The 12,720-nt window shown below is 33.6% G+C and overlaps 1 protein-coding gene across 4 annotated transcripts in view; it reads right to left on the bottom strand.

Moving 5' to 3' along the window:
• LOC110027088 (spindle and kinetochore-associated protein 1 homolog) overlaps positions 1-12,720 on the bottom strand; it is a 28,957-nt gene that overhangs the window by 11,298 nt on the left and 4,939 nt on the right. The window contains exons 6-10 of one of the 4 annotated variants that reach the window (XM_020728367.1): positions 7,209-7,314; positions 7,103-7,132; positions 6,866-6,979; positions 6,422-6,538; positions 6,118-6,136 (exon numbers count right to left, since the gene is read on the bottom strand). In XM_020728367.1, coding sequence (XP_020584026.1) covers positions 6,461-6,538; positions 6,866-6,979; positions 7,103-7,132; positions 7,209-7,314 — 328 coding nt within the window. In that variant the 3' untranslated portion in view covers positions 6,118-6,136; positions 6,422-6,460. Of the gene's footprint in view, positions 1-6,117; positions 6,137-6,260; positions 6,539-6,865; positions 6,980-7,102; positions 7,133-7,208; positions 7,315-12,720 lie in introns of those variants that run through there. The other 3 variants (XM_020728366.1, XM_020728368.1, XM_020728365.1) reach the window with 3 other exon arrangements.

Below are 12,720 nucleotides of genomic sequence, written 5' to 3'. Positions count from 1 at the left end.
GTAAGATTTTGCCTGCTATATGCTCATTGTTACTCGAATTTAACTGCTGATTATTATTTCTAGATCACTTTAGAAGAATTCTCTGCCTTATGTAATGATGTTGCTCTAAGATCTATCTTTTCAGTCGCTGCTAAAAATATAAACGTTACCAGGATTCCTTACTAACACTTCACGATTTAATGTAGCTTTCTTGCTTTGAGAACTATCCGTTGTTTTACCATTCGCGTCAATGTGAAAAGTTGAAAGCTTTTGTTCATAGCCCTATATCTGGATACATTATAGCTTTTGCTCTTGTGCTGAAACTAAGCATTGTTATCATTGAAACAATCATATGATTTAAATTTTTATTTTGAATTAATTTTTTTTTGGAAGTCCTATATGTTTTATTTGTCTTTTATAGTTTTCTTACCATTTAATCCTACCTCATTTATTTGCATCATGATCTTTGTTTCACTTGGATTTACCTTCTAGGTTCCTCTTTTGAAGCAATTTATGCAGTGTTTTGGAGTGTTTTTGTTGGCTGATTTTGAACACTGTTTTTGGGTGTTTTTGTTGGTTGATTTGAACACTATAAATCACTGTTTGGGGGTGCTTTTGTTGACTGATTCGGAGCAATTTATGTTCAGTTTTGGGATACTTTTGTTGGCTGATTTGGAGCAATATAATCACTGTTTTAAGCACTATAAATCACTATTTTGGGGTTTGGCTGATTTGGAACAATTTATGCACTATATCGGGGCTATTAAAGTGTTATTTGGGAACACTTAAAAGTATTGTTTGGAGCCTTTAAAAGTATTCATGCGGGATTGACTTATTGGCTAATTTTAAAATTTAATGCAATTTTTGGGTCGATATACTCATTATCAGGAGAAAGTCTAACACTTTTCAGGCTAATCCACTCGTCATTCTACCACCCTCTCCGCTTCACTGATTTTAGGAGTTGCGTTGGTCTCCTCTTTTCAGGCCAATCCACTCGTCATTCTAGGGCGATGATGAAAGTGTTTATGTGTGCTAAAAGTGGGAATTAAAATAGTATCTCCTACTTCGATAACCTTCGATGAAGGGAGAGCAAAACTGATGAAACTATTCACCAACACTTGGTGGGAAGATGCCCCTGACTTTCTCAGGTTGTCGGTAGCTCTAAGCCCAATCGAGGCAATTAAATGGTGGACCACTTGATCTTCAAAATATTTCTATGTACGACATGAATAAGGAAAAAATATTTAGCTCGTGAAACTATTATTTCGATTGCCAAGTAAACCCTATATGCATGAAAAAATTAAAGAAACTTGGATAGGATATTACAAGAATCCAATCGTTAATCTCTTTGATTGCGACAAGAAATTTCCCTCCTTAGACTGTCTGACTGGTGGCCTCCACCCAAAGTTGGATTGTAAAGAACACAACCCATCTCTGAACCCACCCTGAACCTGAATTCTTATGGTCCTCTTCGAGCTTTCATGTGTCACCTACTCTTTTTACTTATGTATGCTCATGTTTGTCATGCTCATTAAATCCTTTGCAATATTTTCCCCTTTTTACCAGTAATACTAACCCTTTTTGCAGTTTTTTGCGGTAACGATAGAAATCCTAGGTACGCACCACCATACTCTCTCTTACTGCACTCTCTCCTTTACCGTGTTTTACTGCATATACTTTGCTTATGCCTGCAATGTCACTGCTTTGATATACTCGCAAGACCTTTAGGGTAGCGAACACTAGCCTGGTTTAAGAGGCACACTGCGGCAAAACACCGACTAAACAATATTGCATGCTCACATATAAACCCTAAACCTAAAGTCGCTACGTCAAAAAGTCTGGAGCAAGCATTGTGGGTAGCACAACGAGGATGCAAGCAAGCGCAAAATAATACTAAAAGACTCAACACATGGAGCGAAGCTACCTCAGCTAAACCATTCCCTATAGTTAATCAACATAATCCATAGGACTTCGAAGTAGCTCGTCCAATGCAACATAAATCCTCTAATCCTCTGTAGATTCCCACACAACCATATTGTGCATCATTAGTTTTAACTCTCCCTAGGATCTGAGATTGTCGTTCGGTACGACGTAAACCTTCTTATCTTCGCGGGCTATTTGCATAATTGAGTATTATGCAAATGTAAGTCTTAATCAATAAAATTGGCAAGATTGAATAATTGAATAACATCGTTTCCAAAACACAGCCACACAATATGACAATTTGGAAAGTCACTGAGGGTTCTTAAGATCTATAGCGTCCCCTACCTTTTCGTTTCTTTGGACTCCTGAAATAACTGCTCCCATTTGGTCCTCCCACTTGATTTTTCGCTTCAAACCTCGAAAACTTAACTTTGAAATCTTGAAGACAAGTATCACTGATTTTAATAGAGAATTTTTCTAAGTGACTTCGATCATTTGAGATGTAATTAACTATATGGGCTTACTGCTATAGGAAATTTGAAACCCAGGTAAAAAAATCCTATCTAATTTTTAAGTTAGGTAAAGGAACTTGTTGGCCACATATAAAAAGTTTGCAGATCAAACATATGTCATGAATTTTGTAGTTTATATAATTGAGCCCCCCTTTGTCAGGTAATATGCTTATCTCTTGGGATGAGTGTATTGCTTGTAAGGCGGTGCTTGATTATTCAACAACAACAACAACAAAGCCTTAATCCCACTACATGGGGTCGGTTACATGAATCCTTTTTCTCCATTGCGTCCTATTTAGTGTCATACTTTCATTTGATTCTAACAAATTAAGATCCTTTTTTATACAATAAGCCCAAGTCTTCCTATGTCTACCTCTGTCTTTCTTAATATAAGTCGAATCTAAAACACCCATTCTCTTAATCAGATCATCAGATGGTCAACATTTAATGTGACCAAACCATCTAAGATGACTTTCTCTAATTTTGTCCGTCACTAGAGCTACACCAACCCTATCACTGATATATTCATTTCTCATTTTGTCTCTAATTGTAAAGCCACTCATCCAGCTAATCATTCTCATCTCGACAACACTTAACTTAGTATTGTGCTTCTCTTTTAAAGGCCAACATTCAGTGTCATAGAGCATTGCAGGTCTCATCACCATCTTTTAAAATTTTCCTTTTAGTTTAAATGAAATTATTATATCAGACAAAAGGCCCAAAGCATTCCTCCACTTCAACCAACCAACTTGAATTAAACTATTAACATCCCCATCTATATCACCATCGCTTTGAAAAACAGACCCAAGTTATCTAAATCGTTCACACTTTTTAATAATTTGATCACCCAAAGTTACACTTCTGTCACTAGAGCTACTATTACTAAAATTACATTCAATGTATTCAATTTTAGTTCTACTCAAATGAAAACCTTTAGACTCCAATGAGGACCTCCATACTTCAAGTTTTTTTAGGGCTCTTTCTCTCGTCTTATCAACCAAAAAAATATCATCAGCAAAAATCATACACCAAGGTACGACCTCCTGTAAATGTTCAGTAAGAACATCTATAACTAAAGCAAAAAGATATGGGCTTGAAGTTGATCTCTGAGGTAATCCAACAAAAATAAGAAAATATTTGGTCAATCCTCCTTCAGTTCGAACAAAAGTAACAACTCTAGTATATATATCTTTAATGACTTGAATATAAGTCATAGCAACACCTTTCTTCTCAAGAAATCTCCAAAGGATATCTCTTGGAACCTTATCGTAATTTTTTTCTAAATCAATAAAAATCAAATGTAGATTCCTTATTATCTCTAAACTTCTCCATCAAACCTCTCAATAAATGTATAACTTCCATAGTAGACCTCCCCGACAAATCCAAATAGATTATGAGAAATCTTTATAATACGTCTTAACCTATGTTCAATTACCCTCTCCCATAATTTTAGAGTATGACACATCAACTTAATTCCTTTTTAATTTGCACACTCTTGTGCATCCCCTTTATTCTTAAAAATGGGGATCACTCTTCCTCCACTCTTCAGACCTCTTTTTAGTTTTTAAAATAATATTAAAGAGTTTAGCCAAAAAACTTCCAAATCTCCTAAATATTTCCACATTTCAATTGGGATATCATTAGGTCCTACAAACTTTCCACCCTTGATTTTCCTTAAAGCCTCCTCAACTTCATTTTTACCGTCGCATTAGTTATTCACAATATTAAGATCACTAAGGTCGATCATAATTTCATAAGCTTCATTAAAAAGTTTATCAAAATAACTCACCCACTTATGTTGAATATCTTTTTCTAAGCAAAACACTTTTTTATTTTCATCTTTAATACACTTTACTCGAGTTAAATCTTTATTTTTCTTTTCTCTTAGTTTGACTAGTTTACACATATATTTTTTACCCTCCTTGATATCTAATCTATTATACAAATCACTAAAAGCAAAATTTTTAACTTCAAAGATTGTTGTTTTAGACTCCCTACTGGTCATTTTATATTTTTCCTAGTTCTCTAAGCTTTTACATTTAAACTAATTTTTATAACATAACTTCGTATATTTTATCTTTTCTTGTACAAAATTATTCCACCATCAACTATTTTTATTTATGGATAACTTCGTATATTTTATCTTTTCTTGTACATTATTATTCCACCATCAACTATTTTTATTTATGAAAACTTCTTCTTTTGATTCTTCAAGAACATCTTTTGCAACTTGTTTAATAATGCTTGTCACTTTATCCCACATAACATTTACTTCTTCATGAACATCTCAATTTTTGAAATCTTGAATTTTAGTCAAAAAAATAATTTTATTTGACTTTTAGGTTCCTCCATCTAATTCTACGATGATGAGTCATAGTATTCTTTATTTTACAACCCTTCATCTTAAAATCTAGAACTAATAATCGACGTTGGGTACTTAAATCCTCACTAGAAATGACCCTACAATCTCAACGATCTTTTATTCTCATAAGAAAACAATTAATTTGTGTTTTATAAGATCCATTCTTATAAGTAATAAGATGTTCATTACTTTTCTTGAATAAAGTGCTAGTAAAAATCATACGCTAAAGCAAAATCTAAAATGACTCAACCTTCTTCATTAGTCACTTCAAAATCAAAATTACATATATTAAATTAAATCAATTATTTTCAAAAATCTCGACGAGAACCAAATCCATGGCCGACAGTATCTTCAAAATAAAATTTGCAAATGCAAGATTAGTAACATTACTAATGTGATTGTTTGAAATTTTTTTGCTACATGTGCAGGCATTAAACTTGGAAGAAATATTTGGCTAATGCTCCTATGAAGATAAAGATCATTTGAAAGAAAAAAAAAATCCCTCTTTTCTTTCACCTCCTTTATATTTTTTGACAAGCAGTGTTTTTGGAAAATTCTGAAAGAGTTTATTAATCAGCAATTCGTGCATTGAGTTTCAACCGAGAGTATATTTAACTTTCTTTGTATAGCTAAAAAAAGACTCATTTACTACATGTTCTTATTATTCTCAGGAATTTTATGTTTCTAGTGTTAGTTGTTGTCACAATTTTACTATAAAAATTAGATAACTTTGTATAATTTCGTAACACTTTTGTTGATCTAGCAATTCGCATAAAAAATGCCTTTTTCAACCTGCTCGGGAATTCATTATTAAGGGAATGTGGCACGTAAAATTACGAAAATCAATCTAATTAGGCAGATTTTCAAAAAATAAAATAAGCAGACTTCGGAGAAAACCAAATTTTCTCCGCAGATCAAGATTACCACTTCTTAGGAGCGAAACTCAATGGCTGGATTTTAATTCTCCCATACACTGTCAGATGTCACCTGGTGCTACGGTCTTTCATGGTGGTTTAGGTCAGCGAACACTCGCGAGTCTATAAAAAACAGCACGCCTTAAACCCTAAAACCCAAAATCCAAAGCATGCAATTTGGCAACTAAAAACTAATCGCAAGTCATTCATTGAGTTCGGAAATTGTATTTCCTATTCATATATGTTCAAGTCCAAAAAGTTCCAGGCCTCTTTAATTATCCCTAAGTAGCATCATGTTTTTGATACTATCATGAAAACTTACGTATAAACTAGTTCAGATCAAAATCAGTTGCGCCAACAGCGGAGAGATATCGGTTAAAAACTTGACATGATTTTGGTAAAGTGACAGCCCATTCAGCTCCCCAAGTGAGTTAAATTAATCACACCTGCAGGTTGTATCTATTGCATTAAACTCTGAACATTTCACATTTGCATTGTTTAAGACATATTACATGACAACAGAAAATTCAGCTGTTTTTAGCTTTAATGTCATCAATGAAGTCTATTTGTAACTTTTAGAAGTAAACCAACAGCACAAGAACCAGTGATGCCTAAAATAATTAGTAATGAAACAGCAAAGTCAGGTGAAAAGCAACATGAACCACAAACAACAAAGCACAGTAAATCAAACGATTGGGTTCTAACAAAGGTGTAAAAAATCTCCTATCTACCTTATGGCTCCTGAGCCGCACTTGAGGTACGCAATGCCATCACTGAGGTTCTAGAAGTATCATTACTCGGTGCAAGCCAGTGCGAAATTCTTGAATACGGCCAAGATGGCGAAGTACCTACTCAAACACAACAGAGTTAAAAATGCCAGCAAAAGATTGATGAACTGCTATAAACAATATGCATGTTTGAATTAGCTGTAATCCTGTGGATTAAAAATTACTTCGCAAGTATATATTTAATATCTGGAGCTCAAGGTAACAATAAGCTCATTTAATAGCAACTTGATACAGGCATGCAACATAAACTATTTTTATTTCTTTTAAAATGTGCTTTTAAGTATTCTTATAGTAGCTAGGAAGATGGCTAGTGAGATACTCATTCAATTCTGTTTTTGTTAGCATTCTAATAATCCATTTCGAAGGATCAAAGAATTCAGCACTAACAGTTAAGGTGGCTTTCCCGGTGTTGTCGAGTTTCAATCCTGGCCCTTTAATATCTGCTTCAAGGAGAAAGTGTTTGCCTTTCACTTTCGGTGACAATGCAATATCTCTTAATTCCTGCATTTTTCAAGCAGATCATCAAATAAAACATATAAATGTCACGAATATTATACTTAGGCTGAATTAATATAACAAACATAAAATATATAAGGTTTACGGCAATCAAAATAAGTTACATACCAAAGCCCTATCCCATTCAGCATCTGATAGCTGCATAAGCATGAATAAACTTATGCATTGCTAAGACAGAACAAAATTTAAACAATAAATTGATCCAAAGCCCAACCTTCTTGCTATCCCGTGCGATAAGTTGGCAATTAGCATCTGCATGTGCAGCCATCTCATTGACAGCAATATTGACCTTATCCAAAGTAAGTCTACCCCGCATGTAACTATAGCATAGAGAAATTGGCAATGAAACACTTTCAAGTTAAAGAATACTTATCAAAGCATATAATAAAAAAATAAATGCATCATCCTTAACCTCTATTATGATATAACAGCCACAAGTGCATAATTGAGCAGACGGAATAGAACAACAACTAAGTCAAACAAGTAGCCAAGCTCCAGAAATGTATATTTTGATAATTATCAATAATACTGACATAATACAATGATTTCAGCGCACAAACTTGCAAATATTCAGTCCAGGGAGATTTTATTAATGGGTTTCAACTATCAATTTTGTAAAGTCGTGTCCATATTCATGCTCTTATGCAGTCATCTTCAAGCCAAAATATAATAAGCTCAATATATTGCCTAGCTTAATAAAAGTCATAGTTTTATTTGATTAAAATAAAAATTCTGAACCCAATTGTAAGCACAATTCTTGGCAGACAAGGGATCCTCCGGAATGGATGGTAACTGACTCTAAAAAGGCGTAATCACGTTAATTAGATTAGAAAAGTGGCTTTATGCCTCTGGAAAAGCCTATTCATTTTTTGGTGATTGGGACGAGTTTGTGAACACCTCCATTTATCTAGCAAATATGGCATGTGATAGGTCGGTTTTAATTTCTAGCACAAAATTCATACGTGAAGAGAATGTAAAAAATTCAACAAATAAAGGACAGAAATTATTAGTTGGACCTTTACCAGACTGGATTATGTTAAATATAGTTTAAATATAATTATATTATAATATTTTTGACATTAAAAGTTGCCCATTCAATTAGGATAACTTTCTACTGCTGTAACTAGTAATCATTTCCAAGCAATAGGCGAAAGGATAGTAGTAATCCTTCTAAAACTGCTTGCAATATATGTATGGCTACTTGATGGGAAGGGTATTGAGGAGAATAACAATTCAAAAGATATCAGAATTTTTCCAGTTAGAATCTTTGGTCCAACAAGATAAGTTTGCAGGATTCAGCATTTCATGGGGTATATTTTTACAAGACGGCTACATAATTTCAGCAAATTAGGGTCCACAACAAAACTACTGCTTACTATCCTTCAAATTTCACAACGACGTCATTGATCTATAAAACCTCTACTGCCTAATTCTTGTTTTTCCCATTTATGTTTCCTAGAACTGTATAAATTATGCACATTATGAAATAAAATACACTCAAACAATTCTCTCCACATCTTGCATAATATCAAAGCATTATTTTCTTCTTCATCTTCTCTCTTTTTTTTTTTTCAGTTACATTATAATAGCCAACATCACTGCATTAACAGGCCTTCATTCACGCCCTCTCTTCTTTTTCTCTTATTTTTTATAATGGTTGCCTTCATTATCGCATTGCCACAAATATTTCACATTGTTGCAACATTTCTTGCTGCATTGTCACATTTCTTCTTTTTTTCCTGCAAGAAGAACCATAATTTTCCTTTCCCTGAACAAAAGCAACAATACACGCATACCCCCAATCTCTGATTCTTTTGGAACTAAGGAATGCAATCAAAACCCAACAAAAGATTTACAAATTATCCATTTAATATATAGGTTGAATCAGAAAGAACTACATAAAGTGAAGGTGATTAGTTTGTAGGTTCTTAAAGCAAATAATAAAATTGGGTCATTTACAAAGCATTGAAAACAAAAGAAAAAATAGCTTATTCGGAGCACCTGAAAAGAATATCTATTACAGATTCTAGTACTCTAGTATTCTCAGAAATTATCTCCTCTTCACATATATTTAAAATCTTAGAGGTGCCATTTTTAATTCATTTACCATTGATTCGGGAACTATATATCATGTGATAAACTACTTTCATATATTTATTTCATATACACTTACCACAAGAAAATAACCACAATCTACAAAACCTTCCTCGTGGCTACTTACAAAGAGATTTTTCTAAATAAACCCTTTACACTAAAGAATTTCTTCCATACACATAAATTATTCACCAATCATATATCCATTCAAAAGCTAACTAACAGGTTAATGTTTAGCATTGTGCTGTATCATTCATATTGTATATTTCAAAATTAGGGCAGGCGAAAAAAATTGAGCTTACTAAAGAAAAGAAAAATCTTTACCATCTTAAGAACAATGATCAAGAAAACCCTATAGCCAGTAGTATTATCTCTTCTCAAAAAAGCTTTAAATCCAATATAGAAATGGCTTTAATTGTTCTAAAAATTATATTTTCTTTATTATTTGAAGAAATTATTATAAAAAAATTTCATTGTCATATTTATGAACTAACAAAACACAAATGTGTCAATTTTTCAATGAGTGACAAAAACCCTTATTCATTTTTCTCTAATTCATAGTAGCATCAAAGGACCATTCTCTACACTAAACATCACTAGAGCTCGATGTTTTACACCAATTGTTAATAATTATACCTATGACTAATTGATTTTTTTTACTTGAAGCTAAAAGTTATCTAAATATCATTATTTCCACATTTTTTAATATGATCAAACATCAATTTGATGTTGAAATTAAAAAAGTCAGATCCAAAAAAATATTAAAGATTATTTTAACTATTTTGTCACCTCAAACTTAAAAATAAATAAATAAAACATACTCTGATGTGTGTACGACCCCAAATTAATAGCGGTTGAATAAAACATACCACCTATTTGCTATCATAAGGGCTTACAATTGTCAAAAAAAAAAAAAAAAAAAAAAAAAAAAACTCAAAATAAACTTGTAAAAAAAAAAAAAAAAAAAAAAAAAAAAAAAGTCTCTCAAAATAAACTTGGAGAGAGCAATTTTAGCATCCACCTACATTATAAATTAGTTACTTACAAAGCTCGTTAGGCTCAAGATTCCTGTATGAGCATTAAATAAATTATCTTCTCATTTTAATATCCTGAACAATGTTGTTCCTAAAATGATTAGAAATGTTATCACTGTTAACGTGGAGAGTAAACCCCAAAAAAAAAAAAAAAAAAAAAAAAAATCCACGAGATTTAATGCGTCTTCAATGCTATTCTCCCACAGGGTCACAAAATGAATATAAATGATATCATTCCCCTCATGATAAAAATGTGTCTTTTAATGTCATTTTAAATAAAAATATCATCACTTTATTGATATTTATCTGACAAAAGCATTCACAAATGAGCTTTTTCTTCCTAGATTGCCCATTCTTATCCTTCATCCCAAAAATGAATTTTATTTTAAAACTATTCACTCAGACGCAAATTAAGCCTATATGCAAAATCACCTTCTACTCAACAATTATAAATTTACTCAATATAAACGCATCATAATCTATGCAAATCTAATTACTGAATTCATTTAAAAATACTATATAATCTAAAAATAACAATACAAGAACTTCCACTAAATATACCTTATATATATTTTTTTATCATGCATAAACCTTTCTCATAATCGCCATTTTTTTCTTAATATCATGCATATTATTTGTAACCATAAACAAATCTATAAGGCTTTAATTAATATAAATAAGAATCATGTTGTGAGGGAATAAATGAAAGCCAGACTAAAATAAAATGGGAATTGGGAGAATTCCAAAAGAAAAGAAATAACTGATATACAAAAGAATCTTTACATTAAAATATAAATCTGCAAATCCACTAGAATTTACAAAAGGGCTAATTTATTAAAAACGGAAAAGATACAGAAAGGTTGTATGAGAAAGCTTAAAATCTCACCTCACATAAAACAAAACACACAAAACCCAAATAAAACAAAGATACATAAAGATAAAAAACAAAAAAGCCACCAAAGGGCGCAAAAGTGCTAGGGACGTCCCACTTTCCTCCCTCTTCCTCTAGTTCTTGGAATTGAGTCTGTTAATAAATTAGTAAGGTGAGTGTCATTGCCCGAAGTAACCAAAGTATCATCTATCAGATTCCCGAGCTCAAGTAGGTCTGGATTCTTTTTCTTCCTCCTCGATGTGTAGACCTGTCATTCCTCATCCGATGATTGACTCATTTGATCAATAGATTGTTCCAAAGTTGGTTGGACAGGTGTAGGCTGTTGCACATGATCCCCATGATCCTGAGTGATAGTTACAGCTTGCTCGACCTGATGAGGCGATAGTGAAACAGTAGAAGTATTGCAACCTGTAATAAGGGTGATAGGTTCTAGGGCAAGTGGGGTTTGAAGAATCTCCTTCTCACCCATGATAGTAGGTTCCAGAGGCGGTTGAATGGTTGTAAAATTGCCTGCGAGAATAGTGACGTCTTCGGGGGCATTCTTTTGATGATCAATATCGTCAATAACTTGGAGTTGATCAGGAGGAGATGAAATCACTGTCTCTGGCGAAACACTGTGTTTTTTTGGTCTGAGGTATGGATTTAGATGGTGGCATTGAGAACTGGAGTGGCCGAACATACGACAGTTTAAACAATACGAAGGAAAATGCTTAATCACTACCTTTTGTCAATACTCATTATGTTGTGTGTCCAACCAAATTTCCTCAGAAGCAGATAAAGTGATGCCTCTTTCAACAAGTACTCTGGTTTCTGATGGACGGGAAAAATTAAAAGTAGGAATGTCCATTTTGAATAGCTTACCATAAGCTGAGGCAATAGTGTACAAAATTTTTTGAGTAAAATAATGAAATTTCAGACCAGGAAGACGAATCCAAACCGTAATGATCGGAGGTTCCGTCTGAGGGTCAAATTCTACAGACCATTTGAGAATCTTCATTGCTCTGTTATCAATCCAGATTATCCTTCTAGCAAATAAACGTGTGTAATCCTCTTCATTATTAATTTGTATGAGAATATGTCTTCCATCTAACAGTCCAATTTTTCACTCCCCAACCAGGTGCATAAGCTCAAATTCCTTAAGAATTAGCTCCATTTTTGGATGACCAAACAGAAATTTCCTAACTAAATTCAGTCGACAAGAGAAGTCGACAAGAGAAGGCAAGTTGAATACCTTCAGCTTCTGTAAAAAAGATGGCATGTTTTCAATTCTTCCTTCCAGGTTTCTTGATATCTTCCTCCCATTCAAACGAAGGAGGAAAAGAGTACGATTTAGGTGTATTTGAGGCGGCGTTGACACCCGCAAGAGCAGTAACACACCCGCAAGAGCAGCAACATACGATATGTTCGAAGCCATCCCCAATAGATGGAGGCGTGATGTTAAGAAAAGTCGCAGCGACGCAGAAGACGAAACCCCTGCGAAACAGCCCAGAAGCAGACGTCACCCCTACGATCACGGAGCAGAGCGCAGAAGCGGCGACAGGACGACGAAGGAGACACGACCTAACAGACGACGCAGATCGCTGAATCCAAATCGGCAGACGACGCGAGAGGCAGAGACGAGCAAAGCGAAAGCAGACGCTAGGGTTTGCCGTGAGGCGAAACCCTAGCAGAGCGGGGAGACGATCCCATATATATATATATATATA

Source organism: Phalaenopsis equestris, unplaced genomic scaffold (assembly GCF_001263595.1).
Source record: "Phalaenopsis equestris unplaced genomic scaffold, ASM126359v1 Scaffold000413, whole genome shotgun sequence".
Classification (NCBI taxonomy): domain Eukaryota; kingdom Viridiplantae; phylum Streptophyta; class Magnoliopsida; order Asparagales; family Orchidaceae; genus Phalaenopsis; species Phalaenopsis equestris.
This window is presented reverse-complemented; position numbering and strand designations above follow the sequence as displayed.